This window comes from Pezoporus occidentalis, unplaced genomic scaffold (assembly GCF_034315485.1).
Source record: "Pezoporus occidentalis ecotype Australia unplaced genomic scaffold, CSIRO_AGI_Poc_V1 ctg216, whole genome shotgun sequence".
Lineage (NCBI taxonomy): Eukaryota > Metazoa > Chordata > Aves > Psittaciformes > Psittacidae > Pezoporus > Pezoporus occidentalis.
The window spans coordinates 471744-489569 of NW_026914029.1; the positions used below are offsets into that span (position 1 = coordinate 471744).

General features: G+C 51.5%; 1 protein-coding gene across 2 annotated transcripts in view; it reads left to right on the plus strand.

The window, feature by feature from the left end:
• The window catches only part of OPCML (opioid binding protein/cell adhesion molecule like), a 325783-nt gene that overhangs the window by 35526 nt on the left and 272431 nt on the right, over positions 1-17826 (plus strand). The window contains exon 2 of one of the 2 annotated variants that reach the window (XM_062619950.1): positions 8707-8898. In XM_062619950.1, the coding sequence (XP_062475934.1) occupies positions 8838-8898 (61 nt within the window). In that variant the 5' untranslated portion in view covers positions 8707-8837. Of the gene's footprint in view, positions 1-8592; positions 8899-17826 lie in introns of those variants that run through there. The other variant, XM_062619949.1, reaches the window with a different exon arrangement.

Here is a 17826-nt window from a genome sequence, read left to right on the forward strand (position 1 = left end):
TGTGAACAATAATGTTGAAAAAACCCAAAAGTTCTTTTCAACTGCAAAACTGAAGTGCTGGGAAGCATATGAAACGCACACAAACCTGAGGAATTAATGCTTGTTAATGAGCTAAGACAAAAAATGCAATGCAACTGAAAGCAGAGATTTATGCCCAGCACCAAAACCTTTGTGAAGACGGTGCCAGACCTCCAGAGGAGAATGGAGACGTCTGTTTAAAACCAAACCCAGCCACACAATGGGCTGTGACACCTCTGCCTTTGGGAAAAAGAAGCCCCACAGCTTCCAGACATAAGGTGATGTCTTATTAATAGTGGGCAGGGAGAAACTCTGGGTAGGGAGCACTCAAGGAGTTGGCTGTGAGGCTCCTACCTATTCCTCCATGGTCCTCTGTGCTCCGGTGCTGCTATTGCTTTTCTCCAAGTGTATTTGACTGCTCTTTGGATATTAGACAGTAGCAAGAGTATGTTTTGCTGAATTCTCCTTTTGCTTGGAATTAGAGTAGCAAGGGTATCAAAAAAGGCTTTTAAAGCCCAAATTCTGCATGCTGGAGTCAGAGCGAGACTTGAAGAGCAGGTCCAGCCAAAGAGGACACTGGATGTATTTCCACGTACTTCCTGGCCAGCCCCAATGCGAACTACAAATATTACCAAGTGCCAGAGGAGGGAGCCAGCAAAACACAGGAAATCTGAAGCTTTCTGCTGTTTTAATGTCTCTTTTCCTCATGAAATTGGAAGAGATCAAGCGGAGCGACACCAAACTTCGCTTGGCACTTGAGAAAGAGCTGCTACAAGGGATGACTTGGGAGCTCTCGCTTTCCCCTGCTTTTGCAGCATGGAGTTATCCATGTGGATAATTCAAGGGGAGAATTCCACCTTCATGGTGCTTGTCAGGGAGCACTGCTGCTCACCCCACAAGGCAGAAATGCTTTTTTGTTGATGGGCTCTTGAATTGGGCCAAGTTGCACAATATTTGGCTCCACCTCTTGCTGCCAGTGCTCCCTGGGAAAAGCCTGGCATGGAGCATCCCTTGCCAAGGATGTTGGGTTTGCATGGGGAGACGTGGCTCACGGGTGTGATGGGGAATGGGAGAGCTGTAGTTCTGCCTGGAAAAGCTGTGGGAAGCAGGGAAAAGGACATCTGTGAGATGCTGGAGGCATCCCTCCACCCTGCAGCATTGCTGGTGGAGGCAGGGATGTAGTGGGAGAGATGGGGAGAGGCGCGTTCCGCCCTGGACAATGCAGGCATAGACCCAAAATATCCAGGTTCTTCCCTCAGAACTCCTCTTTGGTGTCTGGGATGGGTGGGAGCTGCTGTTGCCACTCAGTTTTGGGCTTTGCCTTTAGATTTACGTGCGTTCCATCCCTCTGCAAATTCCCATTCCCCGTCAAGTCGCGCCTTGCAAAATGCCTGCGCCGCATATGAAATGGAGGAGATAAAATTACAGTATCTCCAAATTGGCCGGGCTCTGTGCAATATATAACATAACAGATGGTTCCACATGATGCCTCCGAAATAGCTGTGCAAGAGCATTTGAAGAAACTGATATAACTGATCAGGCAGCATATGGAAAATACTCTGTGTGCTGCACGAGGATGCGGTGCCCCGTCTCCAGGCACCTGCTCTCCCTCCTCGAGTTAGGTGATGAGCATAGAATCATGGAATGGGTTGGGTTGGAAGGGATCTTAAAGCTCATCCACTTCCAACCCCCTGCCATGGGCAGGGACACCTTCCACTAGACCAGGTTACTTCAAGCCCTGTCCAGCCTAGCCTTGACAGCTCCATGCCCTTCTGATGTTGAGGACACTAGAACTGTGCTGTAAGTGGGGCTCCTGGGGCAGGGCTGCCCTTGCAGTTGGGTGATCACCATTGCAGCACAATGCCAAAAGGAAGCAAAGTGGTGTCATCCAGGAGCAGAGGGAGAACAAGGCAGTTTGGGGGCTTCTTCACAACCTTCTGGAGGTCCCTTCCCCTGGGGGCATCCCAAGCATGGGCCTATTTGCAAGCAACCTCCCCTCTGCTGCTCCTGGTTGAAAACAGGCTCTCAGTCATGTATTTCCCACCTCTCAATGCCTTTAGCAGAGAGCAGTGGATGCTACCTAGAGCAGACAGACCAGGAGAGTGGTCACAGAGGTGGCTTCAGATTGAGGAGGACTATTCATGCTTTCCATCTTGCCTCTTGCTTTGAGCCACATCTAAAGCCTCTGCTGTGTATGTGCTGTACCCTGTATTTGCTGGCCTGCTGCCTGTCTCCCTGGTTGCACCCCCCCTGTCTAACAGAGAGGATGCTATTTCCTCTCCACGAAGCTCAGCTCATATTCTTTAAGGTGCTTTGGGGTCATGGGATGAAAGGCTCCTTGCTGTTTTCTGCAATGAGGCAAAGTTGAGCTAAGAATAGATCTATAAACAAGACAGCAGGGAAAGTTTCCTAGCAGAGCCTCTGGGGACACTGAGAGTATGTCACTGCAGGCTCATTTGCAATGGAGACGTGGTCTATGGGGTGACCCCTCACTGGCTTTGCAATGGAAGGGGAATGGCTGTAGGCAAATCCCTTCGTAACAGGTTGGTTTTGGTGCCAAGGAGAAGTGTTGGGGTTGGAGGCATCCCAGCCTAGCAAGAAGAGGCTCGCCGTGGTGGGTGATGCTGTGGGGAGCAGCTGGTGGGCCCTGGTTGGGCTTGGGAGTGGTGAAACCAAGGTCTTCACCCAGAACCACGTCTCTGTGGGTGCTGTGGAAGAGGACCAAGGGCTGAAGCGAGCTGGGTGTTCCGCCAGCATGTGAGATGCTCTGGCAGGAGGCACTACACTTGGATGCTACCCACACTCACGTAGAGAGGTATTTAGAGCTGTCAGTCTAGCGTGCTGTCTGTCTGTCCATCTGCCCACCCACCTAGGTGGCTATAAAAATCCAGGGTGTATTAAATGTCTGTGAGAGCCTGGACACCCTGAGACGAGGCTTCCTGTATCCCCACATCCAGGATGAGAAAGTTGGGATCAGAGTCCTGGATGTGCCCCTTGCTTCCCGTTTCTGGATTAATCCCCAGAAAATCCCAAAGCGGGAATCTTGCAGAAAACAGACTTTCTCATCCTTTGTCTTTGCTGACTTTGTCCTCTCTGTCATCTTGGCAGCTTTCTGCTTGCTGTCGTGTTTGGCTTTAATCTGGAGCCCTCTGTTCTTACCTGAGCTACAGAGGAAAAGCCACTGAACTCGATGCAAAATGAAAGGAAGTGAAGCTTAAACCCCCTGTTTTCTTTTGCTCTCATTCTTTAAAAGAGGGAAAAAAAAGCCAGAGAAAACCCAGGGAGCAGTGCCTGAATTATCCTTGAACCATCAGCTCCTGCGTCTGGATCAGGATGCATCGTTTCTGCCCTGTTTTCTTTTCATTCCCCCTAACATTCAGTCATTTTGATCAAAGCCAGGCAAGCAAAACTCAATCCATCAATGGGAGAAGGGAATTCTGCCCTGGCTCTGGCGAGTGCATGTTGGGAGCTGATGGAATGGGGGGGACTGGAGCGGTGGGGCGTGTAGAGATGGGATGTGGTGCAGAAGCAGCTTGATGTCTGTGAGGAGGTGTTTTGTACACCATGGCAATGCATAATGGCTATGAGCAAAGGTATCTTCTGTTTCTTTGCTCTATGGAGTGGGCCCATCCACCTTGTGGCTATAGAGGGGAGGAAACTCCATCACTGGCTCTTCCCATGAGGATTTCTTGCAGGAGATGGGGTGTTCTGTGTGGCTGGGAGCAAACTCAAGGGCAACAGGCACAGCTTAAGGTACAAGGAATTCTCTTTAAATGGAAGAAACAGCTTTTCTTATGCTATTGGGATAGGTTGCCCAGGGGTGCTGTGGGGTTCCTGGCCTCACAGTGCTGCCTTCACTGCTGGAGGTACCCCATCTATAGCACGTAGCTGGTAATGATTCCTGGTGGGAATTAGTACCCTGTCCATCTGGGCCTGTTCTGCCATCTAACAAGAGGAGCTAAGTGCACTTAACAACACACCAGCTCTTGTTCAGGCCCCTTCTTCCCAAGCCAGAATCAATAGCAGGTCTCTCCAGCTTTTAGAGACTTAGATCCCACCTTTTCATGTCTCTCTCACTCGTTTTTCCCAAGCAGCATGTGCTTGATTTCTCTGTCTTTTTCACGCTGGGGATATTTTCCCCTTCTCCCTTTCATCTGCACCCACTTGGCGTTTACCCAGCCAGGGCTGCAGCTTGCACACCAGATAAGAAACCCCACCATGATCAGGTTCCCAATCCCGGTCTCCATCTCCCTCCTGGTTCCGAGCTCTCTTTATCTTCAAAGGGCTTTGCAAAGAGTAATTAATCCTTCCAGCACCCTGCTGCTGTAGGTGAGGGGGAGCTCTTTGCCATCACCTTGTCATGCCGGTCCTCTCCTGTGCCATGACATGGCTTTATCCCTCTGTGACATCCCTTGTTTGGAGGAGCAGGATGCGCTCCCCCAGGCAGGGCTAAGCAGGATGCTTGGGGTCTGTGTCACAATGGTGGCTGGACACCTGGGTGAAAGGAGGGTGCCTGCGGGTTAATACACACCTCAAAATGCAGGAGAGGAGCCTGCATCTCCTCTCGAGCTCCAGCCTGCTTCTCCCATTGCTTTTCCTGCTCATTCAGTCGCCTTGCCCGGTTTGCCTTCACCACGGAGCTGGCTGTGTGCTGCTTCCCCAGCCTGGGGTAACTCACCCTGTTTGCCCTTGGTAAGGGATGGGGAAGCACTTGGAGGGAGGAATACATGTATAGGGGAAGGGATGTAGCTTCTACAGTCTCCAAGCTGATCTTTGTGCTGTGCAGGGAGTTGGGGGTGACTAAAAGTGATGGGTAAAGCTGGGGCGCAGTGGGGAGGCAGCTCAGGCTGCTCTCCCCTTTATCTTCTGTGTATCCCTGTAGTAGCTCTGCGTTCAGAGGGGAGGGGGGAATAAAAGAAAAGAGACTTCCCCCCCCTTTCTCCTTACACGAAATGCAAATCAATAGATGTTGTATTCACATTCTAACAAGATGTCAAGGAGAAAAGGGTAGCCTTTCATTCAAGCAAGCGCGCACACACACACACACACACACACACAGAGGAAGGGGGGCCGGAGGGGACAGGAAGGAGGCGGGCAGGAGAGGGGAAAGCCCATGAGGATGCTGGTTTTGGGATACTTCCTCTTCTCCTCCTTCGTGTGCATCCTTTCCTCCCTGCCCCAGGAGCTCAGCACAGCAGGAGGAGAGCAGAGACCCGGTAATAGGAGCACTTGGCAAAGCAGCAGCCCGTTGGAGAGGTGCAGGGGAGTTGGGAATCATTTGGAGCTGGATGGGAAGGGGAATCCCTGCGTGGATGGGGTTGGGGAGGAGCAGGAAGTGCGAACGCGGTGCTCCCCGCGTTTGGGATGCGCTGCACCCCTCTTTTTCTGAAGGAAAGCATAAGGGAATATCGCTATGGAAAACGGAGGTTCTTTACCCTGGAGGCAGGTCGCAGATGTGAACATGCATTGAGACAGTTTGGGATTAAAAAAAGCCTCTCTGAAAACACAGATAAAAATCGTGTTGAAATGTGCCCAGGGACCATAATGTCACCTCCCAGAGCGGCTGCTGCCTGTCAAGGTTGTATCTGCGTTTTAGATTCTCTGCTTGATACCAAAAATGCCCCCAACAACCCTAAATACCCCAGGAAAGCTCCACCAGCTCAATGCATATTTATAGATCTGGGTTTTGGGCAATCTGGGGGCTAGAATGTGTGTTGGATTTGGGTTATGGCCATTGCCAGGTGGGAACTGAAAGGTACGTGGGAGAATTAAGGAATTAAGGTTTTGGTTTGAGGTTTGCCCAAATAGAGCTTTTCTAACCTCTTTCTTCTGAGCCCATCAAACATCTCAGTTAATAAGAAATGATTCCTTAAGGATAACAATATTCCTTTTTGCCTTGGGTGGATTTAGAGCTTCCTGGGGTGGGTTTCGGAGCACAAGCTGTAGTGGATGGTTCAGCTGAGTCCCCTCCAGGGACAGATATCCCTGTCTTGGGCTGCTCATACAGGTTGCAGCCCTAGGGTATCCCAAATGCCTCCCTGCAGCTGGTTTCCCAAAGCACTTGTGAAGCAAAGGGTGAGTTTGCTTCTTGTTGGTTGGTTGGGTATCAATTACAAGGAAATTCAGACCAGGAATCTAGCCTTCCTCATAGGATCAACCAGGTTGGAAAAGACCTTGGAGATCAAGGTGAACCTTTATCCCAAGTCCAACCCTGTCCTTATCTGGAGCAAAGCGATGCTTTGGCTTTTTCAGAGGTCAAAGTTATTGTGAACAGTGTAAATTTACTCCTATTAAAAGAAAACCCTCCCTGGGCATGTTTCCTCCCTAAAGCTTCAGGAGGTGGGATGCTTTCAGCAGGATAATGTGGCAATATGGCTGAGTTAAAAGCTCTGAAAAACTTGTGGCTTATCCATGCAGGGGAGCAAATGAATAAAGATTAATGGCTAAAAGCCAGGGAACGTTTGTCCTTGTGGCTCCCATCCCTCTCCTGTTAAAAGAACCCCCTTGAGAGCAGGATGGATATAGCTTTGTGCATGGAAAATGTCATTCCAGCTCCTTGGTGCTGCCTTTTACGGCGTTAATGTGAGATAAGAAGTGTGTGGAAAGGGATGTTCTTGCCATGTCTGAGTAGTCTGCACCCGGCTGCAACAAGTGGTGAGAGAAACCTGGTGAAGAAGAACAACAGGGGAGGAGATGCTGGGTTTTGGGGCTGGGTTTGGATGAGAGGAGTTTGGAGAGGCTGAATCCTGTGTTCAGCTCTGCGACCCTCACTACAAGACAGACATTGAGGTGCTGGGCTCTTTTCCATCCTAGTTGATCCGGTGTTTCCATGCGTGCAAGTGGGTGTTTGTGGCAGCATCCTCCATCCAGGAATCGCGCCTGGATGTGAAGTGCCTCTTTTCCAGGCACTCCCTGCGATGATGAGTTTAATGCAAAAAGGAATCTTGAGGGAGGGGAAGGTCCAGGGAGGGACTGGGAGTAGTGAGAGGATGCCCAGGCTGATGAGCACTAAGGCAAAGAGCAGGATGAAACCCTGGGATGGGAGATGAGGGATGAAGGAGTTTGTGACCGCAGGAGCCTAAAAGCTTTGGTGGGTTAACAGCTGGGAGTCCAAAGTATTGGCATAAAAGTATTCTTGGAACACAAAAGAAAGGACTTTTATCCCTGATTTAGTGGGGAAAGAGAGAGTTTGGAGCAAAATGAAGCATTTGAGTTTGTCTTGAAGCATTAAAAAACCACTTCTGATTTATTTTTAACAAAGCTGCAGTGAATGCAAAATAAGAAATGTCTTTTTTTTTTTATTTAGAAAACATCAAAAATAAGTGCTGTTTCTTTTGGAAACTTCTTCTTTGCAACCCTTGTTCTTGTGGCACTGCAGCAAACTGAAGCTCTTGCTGGAGAATGCTGTGATTTTGGGGGTGGCTGTGGGAAGGGGAGACGTGGTAGAGAGGTGGGAAGCAGCGTCTGATGCTCTGTGTGGGGATGCTTGGGGCTTGGGAACGTGACAAAGGGGGAAAGCCGGGATTTGAGGGGAACTGTGACAGCCTGGAAAGGGAGGGTTGCATTACAGAGCCTGAGGAAGAACTACTTGGCCTTGGGAATGGGATGGTATCAGTCAGGGGGTCTGCAGGAGCAAGTGCTCAGCATCCTTTTGGGCTCGGTGAGCCTGCTGAAGGGAATCAAATCCAGCTCTGGTTGGGATGTACAGAGAAGATGCTGCTTGGTTTCAGAGATTTGGTGTGAAAACCACCCACTCTTGCTAAAACCCTTCCATCGCTCCCTGCTTTGCCTCTCTTGGCAGTAGGCAAAGCTGCTGATTGCTTCTGGGGAGGAGAGCAGAGCCCACAGAGGGGCAGGGGTGAGCCAGGGAGCTGTAGCTGCCCCATCAGCCAGCTTCAGGCTGGCGACGAAAGATTTCCAAGTCCCTTCATCCCTGGTACCTGCTGCCTCCATCCCTGGTACCTGCTGCCTTCATCCCTGATACCTGCTGCCTCCATCCCTGGTACCTGCTGCCTCCATCCCTGGTACCTGCTGCCTCCATCCCTGGTACCTGCGGCCTCCATCCCTGGTACCGGCTCCTTTCATCCCTGATGCCTGCTCCCTCCATCCCTGGTACCTGCTGCCTCCATCCCTGGTACCTGTTCCCTCCATCCCTGGTACCTGTTCCCTCCATCCCTGGTACCTGTTCCTTCCATCCCTGGTACCTGTTCCCTCCATCCCTGGTACCTCTTCCCTCCATCCCTGGTACCTGCTGCCTCCATCCCTGGTACCTGTTCCCTCCATCCCCAGGTACCTCCTCCCTCCATCCCCCGGTACCTGTTTCCTCCATCCCCAGGTACCTCCTCCCTCCATCCCCGGGTACCTGCTCCCTCCATCCCTGGGTACCAGCTCCCTCCATCCCTGGTACCTGCTCCCTCCATCCCATGTACCACTGGGAGGGATGCTCAGGGGGTAGATGCCTACATTTAACTCCCTGGTTGCAGAGTGAGCCCTGCAGAAGAGCAAGTGAGCGTGTGTCACTCAGCATCTTGAACCAATGGGTGCCTGGTAGGAGGTCTGCTTCCCCCAGTGCACGCACGGAGCCTGGTGCTCCTTCTGCTAGTTGTGTGTGTGTGTGTGTGTGTGTGTGTGTGTGTGCAAGGAAAAATCCAAGCCACTGACTGCCTGCTCCCGTCTGCCTCTCTCCAGCTCACTAACTCAGTCTCCCTCCCTCTGCAAACATTGGATTTAAACCTGCTCAGAATTCAGCGCAGACGAAAGCAGCAGCGGCAGCCGCAAGCAGCAAGCAAATCACCCTCTATCCTAACCGCAGCTCCAAGATGTACCATCCTGCCTGCTGGATCGTCTTCACGGCCACAACTGCCCTCCTCTTCATCCCAGGTAGTGCATAAAGCTTTGTCTCCAGGGGATGGGAAGGTTTCGGCTCACAGGGTGGGAACACAGAGCGCGTGGGGGACCCGGACTTCATGCCCATTGCGCACGATCGCACACATGCAGGCAGGCAGCGAGTTGCTCTGCAGAGGGGGAATTGCCAAGTGCTTTCAGGGAGTGGGGCTCGTGCCTCTGCCCCATGGCAGGGCTGTCTCTATAGGCAGGCACCCGAGTGGTGCTGGCATCTGCAGTGGGGGCTGGCTGGGATCTGGCAGCCCCCCATGAGCATCATCCATCCATCCCCTCAGGCAACCTCCTGTTGTAAATGATGGGCTCAGGGAGCTTTTCCCCCTTCAAAGTTGTGCCCCTCCTATGCCTTCCCTCTTGCTGTGCTATTCCCTGCGCTCCCCCTCATCCCTGCTTCCAAACTCGAGTGCCTGCCCCTCGCTCCCTTTGCCAAGTGAAAATGAACCCCTCAATCTGGTACTGGAGGGGGGACCGCGTTGGGCTGCGGCGAAGGTGCTGCAACCTCCATGAGCTGCAGGTTGCTCCCGAAACGGGCTTCAGCCTCATCCCCATGGCAGGAGGGGAGGGATGCTGAGGTTGGTGGGGCAGCAAGCACAGCCCTGTGCTGCATCCATGGGGAAGGAGTGAGTGATGGGGGTGGACCACAGAGCTGAAAAGTCTCTGGCATTTTTTGGCTGCTGCTGATGATGTGTGCACTTTTAGCAGCTGAAAAGATTCCGGAGCAGGCAGATGGAGTCTGGGTGTTGAAGCTCAGAGCAGATTTTAATCCAATGTAGGGGATTTTTGTGACTGTCAGCGGGAATTCTGTTGGGCTCGGGAGGGCATGGCTGTAATTCCAGCAGCTTTCCATGGTCTGGTTACAGCGCTGTGCTGGGCAGGGCTGGCGTGTGTGGGAAGAGGATGAGGTTGGTGCAGGAGAGGTTAGCTGTGTTAGCTGGCTCTTTCCACAGATGTGATGAGCATGAGGGGACTCGGGCTAAATCTTGCTTGTGGAGCCTCATGCCATGGGATCACCCACATCCCAGGGCAGCAAAGAGCCCTGGAATGGGGCTGGGTACCACTGATGCCCTGTGGGATATGATGTGAGTTATCCTGGGGTGCGTTGGCTGGTTAAGGACCACCACAACAGTGCCTCCAGCAGTGCCTTCAACCAAAATGGTGCATGTCTGGTTGAGCACGTGAGTACCGTAAGGATGATGAAGCTGTGTGAGCGCCCTGACGTTACCCAATGCAAGGGGGTTTATTGGGAATGTTATCCTGAGCTTCACCAAAGCTGTGCTGAGCAGTGTTGGCTCCATCACCCTCTTGCTAGATGAGGTTCCTCTGGGTTGAGATTGCAAAGAACTGGATGCAAGGGTGAATGAGAGGACGTGTGACACTCGCTGTGTTGTCATCAGGATGTCCTTAAGCTGCTGGAGCTGGCAGCGACGTGGCATGGAGCATTTGTGGGTTGCTGGTGCCCGGCTGCAGTTCCCTTGGGATGTGGCTGGGCTAGCTCTGACATCCGTGTGTGCCAGAGATGGAAAAGGTCCATGTGTTTAAGCCCCCAGTAACTTGGGAGAGGTTTCTTGATCCATGCTTAAGCAGTTGTAGCTTTCCCCTCTTATTTCTATTAAGCAGCAATATCTGCTTTGGCTTTTGAATGTCCCCTGAGCCAAACCAGCCCAGGACTTTGCCCAGCTGGGCTCAGCCTTTAATCCACCAAGCTGAAAGCTGCTGCCTGCATTAGAGGAAGGGAGATATTCCAGCGTGCTGAAGGCTGCTGGGTGCTTTGCCTTCCTGCTCCCACACCAACCCTGTTCTGCCTTAAAGGATGGGATTTGACCATCTCCTGTGCCCTTATTTTGGCTTGCAGAGGAGGGATGTTTTCCCTCCCTGTCGCATCTGGCCGCAGCACTGATTTTGCTCGGGGTTTCACTCTTGAGTCACATTGGCAAAGTCTCTCTGGCTGGGAGCTGGTGCAGAGGGAATTTGGCTGGTCCCTGCCAGCCCTCTGATCCTGCACCTTCCCAGAATGGTGGGGTTTTCTGGGAGCTGTTTATTAGTTGCAAGCGTATTCCCACGCATTTGATGCAGGTGATGCTCCCCTGGGATACACAGAGGCTGTTTGTGAAGCCTGAACTCTTCCCCTCTCTGTTTTTATCCAAATCCTGCGGGATTTTCACAGGGGGTTAGAGTGAGAAGGGAACCTGCTTTTAGGAGGTGTAATTAGAGTGAAGGGAAACATCACAACTTGAAGGCTCCTGCAGAAAATAGCATCACAAAGTTATTATTAGCTGTAATAGCTTATTTGCCAGGTTTTATCCCTCTTTCTCTTGCTCCCACCTCTGTTCTTCCCCCCCTCCCTTTTACTTTTGTTAGGAAAGATGCATTTTCCCCATCGAGGCTCATGTCATCTCATTACCAAATTACTCCTGTGGAATCTAAAGACACGAAAGGTTAATGCAATAATGAAACCCTGACCCTTCTGGGTCAGAGGCAGTGTCTTACTCTGCAGCTTTTTCTTCCTTTGCAAGACAAGTTTGCATGGAAAAGGATTTTGAAGGCTTTTAACGCTGTTGTCATCTGGTGCCTTGGGGGAGGCGGGTTCCTGGACATCACTTGCTCTCTGAGGTGGGTTTTTCCTGGTGGCAAGGATGCTGAGGGGTTTTAGCAAGCCCAGCGCTGCAGGATGCGGACGTGGGATGGGGAATTGAATTGTCAAGCTGTTGGGAAATGCTTTGAACTGCTGGGCATTTTGAGTGCTGCTGGTTTGGGATGTACCAGGGTGGGCTGTGATGCACTTGGAGAATGAATTTTGGGGTGGGAGGGAGTCTCTTAGGCTAATGTGTGGTTGTGGTATGACATGATGGCTCTACAGGTGGCAAAAATCAATGCACATCAGCTTCCTCAGACATTTAGATTGCTGCCTTGGGGAAATGACTTGTCATGGCAGCAGCTCCTTTCTCTTAGGCTGAGATAGATGGTCCCAGTTTTCACTGCTCCTGGGCATATGGGTCAAGATAGAGCTTTGTAGAGTTACCCCAGTGCTCTTCCATTGCCTCTTGCACGTGGGACTTGCTTTCTGCATCCCCCAGAGACTGGCTTTGCAACCCCTTCTTTATCCTTGCCTGGGCAGCCTGGCTTTAGTGATGGTTGTAAGTCCAGTCTGAAGGTAAGAAACAGCTATTGCAGGAGTTAAAACCCCTCATCCTGCTGCAGGAGCACAGTCCTCCTGCTGCCACCACTGCCTGTGACATGGCCATTGCCTCTCTAAGGCAGGTAATGTCGACCTGGCAGAGGAGGGCTGCTAATCCCTGCTACCAAGCCCAAGAATAAGTGCCTGGAGCCCATTAGTTCTGCTTTAGTGTCATTTCAATATGAGCAAGAGGGATTTAAAGGGGTTTTCTGTGCTCTTCCAAAGGCTGGGGATGGTAGTGGGTAAGATGCTGCAGCCATAGAGCCTCCATCAGTCAGAGATGCTGGGGGAGAGGTCCCAGCAGGATGGGGAGCTGCCTGGGAATCTGCTTGGTCTTCCACTGCCTACTTCTTGGAGTGTGGTTTCCCTTTTGGAGGTTGATTCCTCCATCCCTGGGGCAGGGAAGAAGCTGATGCTGGCTGTTTAGAAGGGGGCTTTATTTCTGCTGGGGAGAAGCAGCACTTGCTCTCATTTCCAAATGATGCAGGGAGGGAATGGGACAGGAGAATGGGCACACACAGCTTTTGCTCCGTGCAAATCCTAAGTTTTCCCTCCCAGGATACCCAGGAGAATCCTTTTGCTGCAGTCAGGTGGGGGTAGAGAAAACCTGCTAAGTTCTTTGTAACCCTGTGGTCATCCTGGGCTTTGCAGCCTCATCCTTTTACCCTTCCCAGTTAGGCAAAGCCGGACACTGGTCCCCGTCCCTTTTTGCCTTGTGCTCCGAGCATCCCCTGTGATGCTCCCAGCTGCAGGTACGCGCAGGATGGGGAATGATCTCGGCTGTCACACTTCTTCTTTGTTTAAACTTAAAACTAATAACAGCTCTGCTGCGAATCTCCGCGCCTCCCAGTCATCTCTCCCAAATCCCTAATGAAGGCATGGTACTTATAATTACCAGTGCTGCAACAGCACAGAGGTGGCTTTGACACTTGCTGCTCAGTGGGTGGGTTTTTCCAGGGAACTCCTCTTCGTTTCATGCTTGGAGGAAAGAAACACTTTCTAGCCTGCTGCTTCAAAGCTCTGGGGCTGTATTATCACCCTCAAAGGGTGACCAAGCAAGGTGGCTTGCTAGGGATAAAGAAGCGGGAATGGCATGGGATGCATTGCTTTTGGGAGCTGATGGTACCATGAGCCTGGTGGGGTCCAGCTGAGTAGGACCTCAGAGCTGGTGGCTCTTCCTCTAGTCCTGGCTTAGGCTTAGAGAGCATGGGGTGGTTTGGGGCATTGGTTTGAGCTGTATGGAGGCTGTGGGCTGCTGGCAGGGCCAGAGGAGAGTGTTTTGCAAAGGAGGTGTCAGTTCATCTGAAACAGGGCCGTTGCTCCTCATCCTGTCCTTGGGGCACTATTGAAGAGTCTGGCAGCATCCTCCTGGCACCCACCTTTGAGATCTTGTGTGCTGGAGCTGTCTCCATGGGCTGAGCTTCCCAGATGGACACAGCCTTGGGTGAGCTGCAGAAACCTGTCGGTGCATCTGTGTCGAGAGCAAGCCTCCTTGGGAGGCTTTGGGGAAGTTGGCCCCTTTACCTGTGCAGCAGGGTCATGTGCAATCCGAAAACGTGTGACATGAGGCAGGGAAGGGGGAAAAGGGTTATTTTTGGATTTCCTTTTCTGTGGATTCAGCGCTAGGGAAAAGTGCTGGATTGACAGCTCTGGAGGCTGAAGTGGGCTGTGAAGTGCAGGGAAAGGGTAGCCCAGCAACCCTTCCCTTCAAGTGAGCTCCATGCTTTGGGATGGGATGCTGCCAATGGACAGCACAACCATGGGGGGTGTCCATTGTGTTGACCAGAACTGTGCACAGGTGGGGTTTTATGCATGGGATACAAGCTTCCCAGAGGGCAGCTGGGGTTACCTGTGCTTGATATGGCTTCATCCTTTATGAATGCAGTGTTCAAGGCCAGGTTGGAAGGGGCTTGGAGCAACCTGCTCTAGTGTGAGGTGTCCCTGTCCACGGCAGGGGGTTGGAACCGGATGAGCTTCAGGCCCTTTCCAAACCAAACCATTCTATGATTCCGTGATCCTTTATGCCTCACCCCATAGTCATGGCTTCTTGTTGTATGAGGACCAGCTGAAGATGTAGCAGGAGGGCTTGGGCTTCCTTCTGGTGCAGCAGGACCATTGCTGTTCCCACTAACTAAATAGCCCAGGCACATTTCTCCCCATGCTCCTTGCAGAACATGGAAGAAGAGGTCTTCACATGGGGCTTTGATCCATTAGAGCAGCTTCACACTGGTGAGACAGGGGAGAACCAGGCTTGCTTCACCCCACAATGTGCTCTCCAAACATCCCTCTGCTGTGTGTGCCTGCCAGCCCATCACCTCCTCTCACCCAACTGTTTACTTCTGGCTTCTGTTCCCTGGACTTGTTGCTATGCACGAGGCGTGTGGAAGGAGCTCTGGTGAATGTAGGCCACACTTTGATTGTTCAGCAAGCTGGAAAATGATGCTGATAATTTTTGACAGAAGGGAAGGAGGGGGATGGAGATCTCTGGGCTTTTAAATCTGCTCTGTCATAAGCAGGATCTTGCAAGGGCCTTCTGATGACTTCTCTGTCCCAAAGGAAACGGCGTTTGCATAGCAAGAAGGGGTTAGAGGGAACGTTTCTCTGTTTGCAAGGACAAAGCAGCACTTCTGTCACCAAGCACCTTGTGCAGCGCTCCTGTCACAGTGCATAAGCAAAACACACTTGGTGCTGGCCAGTAATTGAATGGGAAGCATCCAAGAAACCTGGATGCTGCTAAAAAACCCCCATCACTGGTAGAAGCACAACCAGGATGCGTCCTTCACTGTGCAGCTCTTGGCAGAGGTTCTGGCAATGTGTTGCCTGCAGCCCAGGGAACATGGGCATTAAAACCACCTTGTGCAGAGTGTCCTGAAACTGGCTGGGAATGAATTCCCATAGGCTTATCCCAAACAGATGGCTACACTTAGGGCCATATACAGTCATAAAATCCCAGCCTGGTTTGGGTTGGAAGGGACCTTAAAGCACATCCAGTTCCAACTCCCTGCCATGGAGACCTTGGGTGCTCCCACCATGCCAGGTCAGTGATGCAGATGATCTCTGTTGGCATCAGCTGATCCCCACTGGATCCGCCCATTTCTTTATTATATTTCATAGCATTGGCTAATTTCCATTGTGATTTTTTGGTGTTTGTTTTAATGCCATCACTCCTAATGAGGCTAATGACATTTAGTCTCCATGGCGGCGCATCTTAATGTGGCCACTGAAATGTCAGCGCGAGGCAGCCACCTCCTATCTACCCGGGACAAGAAGCACCACACACAAAGGGGCTCTGTCCCTGCTTGTCCCTCACCCTCCTTATCTCCAGCCTTCCAGGGACAGGCCAGGACGTTTGGCAAAGCCACCCTCCTGCCGTCCCCTCCTCTGCTGGCACCAGAGGAGTGAAACGCAACCAGCCAATGCGATGTAATTAGTCAGATGTCAAAACCTCCCAGCAAAGTTAGCTTTGACTGGCAGGAGCCTGTCAGATGGGTCCTTCTGCTGTCCATAGAATCCTGGAATGGTTTGGGTTGGAAGGGATCTTAAAGCTCATCCAGTTCCAACCCCCTGCCATGGGCAGGGACACCTTCCACTAGAGCAGCTTGCTCCAAGCCCCTGTGTCCAACCTGGCCTTGAACACTGCCAGGGATGGGGCAGCCACAGCTTCTCGGGGCATCCTATGCCAGTGTCCCTCCACCCTCATAGTGAAAAACTTCCTTATATCCAACCTGAACTTGCCCTGTTTCAGTCTGAACCCATCACCCCTTGTCCTATCGCTAAAGTCCCTGATGAAGAGTCCTTCTCCAGCATCCTTGTCTACTTTGCTACCTCTCCTTTCCATGGCTGCAGTAGCAACCTCCTATAGCCAGACGGGATAAGTCTGTGGGGTCTTCCAGCTTGCAAACCATGAACCAACACCTCCTCACCCTCACTGGAACCAGTGGCCAGGCTGATGCCATGGGGCAAAGCAATATGGCCCTTTGCTGAAATGCCATGGGCATCCCCGGGCTGGAAATGGGGCAATGGACTGGGCAATGGGATAGGAGGTCCATGAGCTGAAAGAGGACATAGGCAGAAGTCAAGATGGTCAAATGCTGTAGTGTGAGATTGAAGTTGGGGTGTCAGGAGCAGCCTAAAATCCAAGGGAGCAATGCTTGGGCTTGGATGTGATCTCTGGGGAGATGACAATTCCTCTGCATTGTGTTGCATTGAGTCCTCACGAGATGTTGAACCTTAGAAGCCTGAGCCATTTTGCTTAAGAATGAGTCCTTTTTTCTGCAATCTGGGCCCAAATGCAGTTGAATTTGATCTGTTCTCCTTTGATGTGTTCCTCCCTCTCCATTCTGTGTACCAGGAATGGATGAAGATTAAAGTGTGCAGCTTCTGAGCAAACTAGGTTGCTCATCACTGCGTGATACCCAATTACCTGCTGATACCTCAGGAGTGAGAAGGTATTGATCCTGCTTAGATTTGAACTTGGTGAACCAAAGAGTCTGGTTGTTTCAAATGCACTGCTTAGGACATGCCATTTCCTTCAGGAATCAAAGCATGCTGCAGGTTGTGTTTCAGTGCCCCATGGGCCTCAGAGCTGATGGGAGGTTGTCTCTGCCACATAGGGAATGACCACTAAGTGATAAATAATAGCACCTGTACTCTCCACAGTGCAGGAGGGATGTAGATCTAATGTTCTTTGTGATGTACAGGAAGGATAAATCTCCATTTACCTGCAAATGAGTCCCCATGAGCTGATTTTCCCCCTGTGTGGGGGGTTTTCTGTGCCCTCCCTGCACACCATCTCTTTGCGAGCCCTCAGAAGTGCCTTTGATGGCATCCCCCATGTGCCTGCCTCCTATCTAGTGCTACCTGTCATGTTCCCAACCCAAAATAGCCCCTTAGTTCAAAACAAACCCAAAACCTCTTCCAAGATTACCTGGTGAGACGAGGCCTGAGGGACTGGATTGAAACATTTATTACTGAAACTTGGTGGTATCAGTTGTTACTTGTCTTGTGGCTGTTTCTAGCAGATCTTAACACGGAGAAGAGAAATGTTGTCCCTGTTTTCGCAGACAGGGAAGCCAAGGAATGAAGAGGGAAAATGACTTGCCCGAGGTATGTGCAGAGACACGTGTTAAAAGACGTGTCCTTGTTGTAGCTCTGTGTTTGAAGTGGAGGATTCTGCACTTGTTATCATGTGAAACACTGAGTTTTGGCTTCCTCTTTTGAGAAACATGGGAGAAAGACTGGGAGTTCAATACATGGGCTCCTAAAAGGCTGGACGGGGCTTGGAGCAGCCTGCTCTAGTGGAAGGCATCCCTACCTGTGGCAGGGGATTGGAGCTGGATGAGCTTTAAGGTCCCTTCCAACCCAAACCAGGCTGGGATTCTAAGATCCCTGTGCTGGGCTGACACAGAGCTGGAGCATCACAATGCTCTTGGGTTTGTGCTTACGTGACCATTGGAGCAGCTGATGCTCTGGTTAGCGTCATCACCAGGAGAGGCTGTACCACGCTTCAGGCAGCGATGTTTGGAGGTAGGAAGATGGGAAGTCATGATTAGCAAGAGAATTAGTCTGGCTTTGTGAGTCGAGGGGCATCCTCTGCTCATCTTGAAGCTGTCAGGAGGGCAGTGTGTGCTTGATCCCCTTGTCTTTCTCTGCCTGGCTTCACCCAGGGTCTGAGAGATGACCCCTGAGTGGAAACCAGGAGATGAGCAGAGAGGAAATTCTCAAGCACGTTC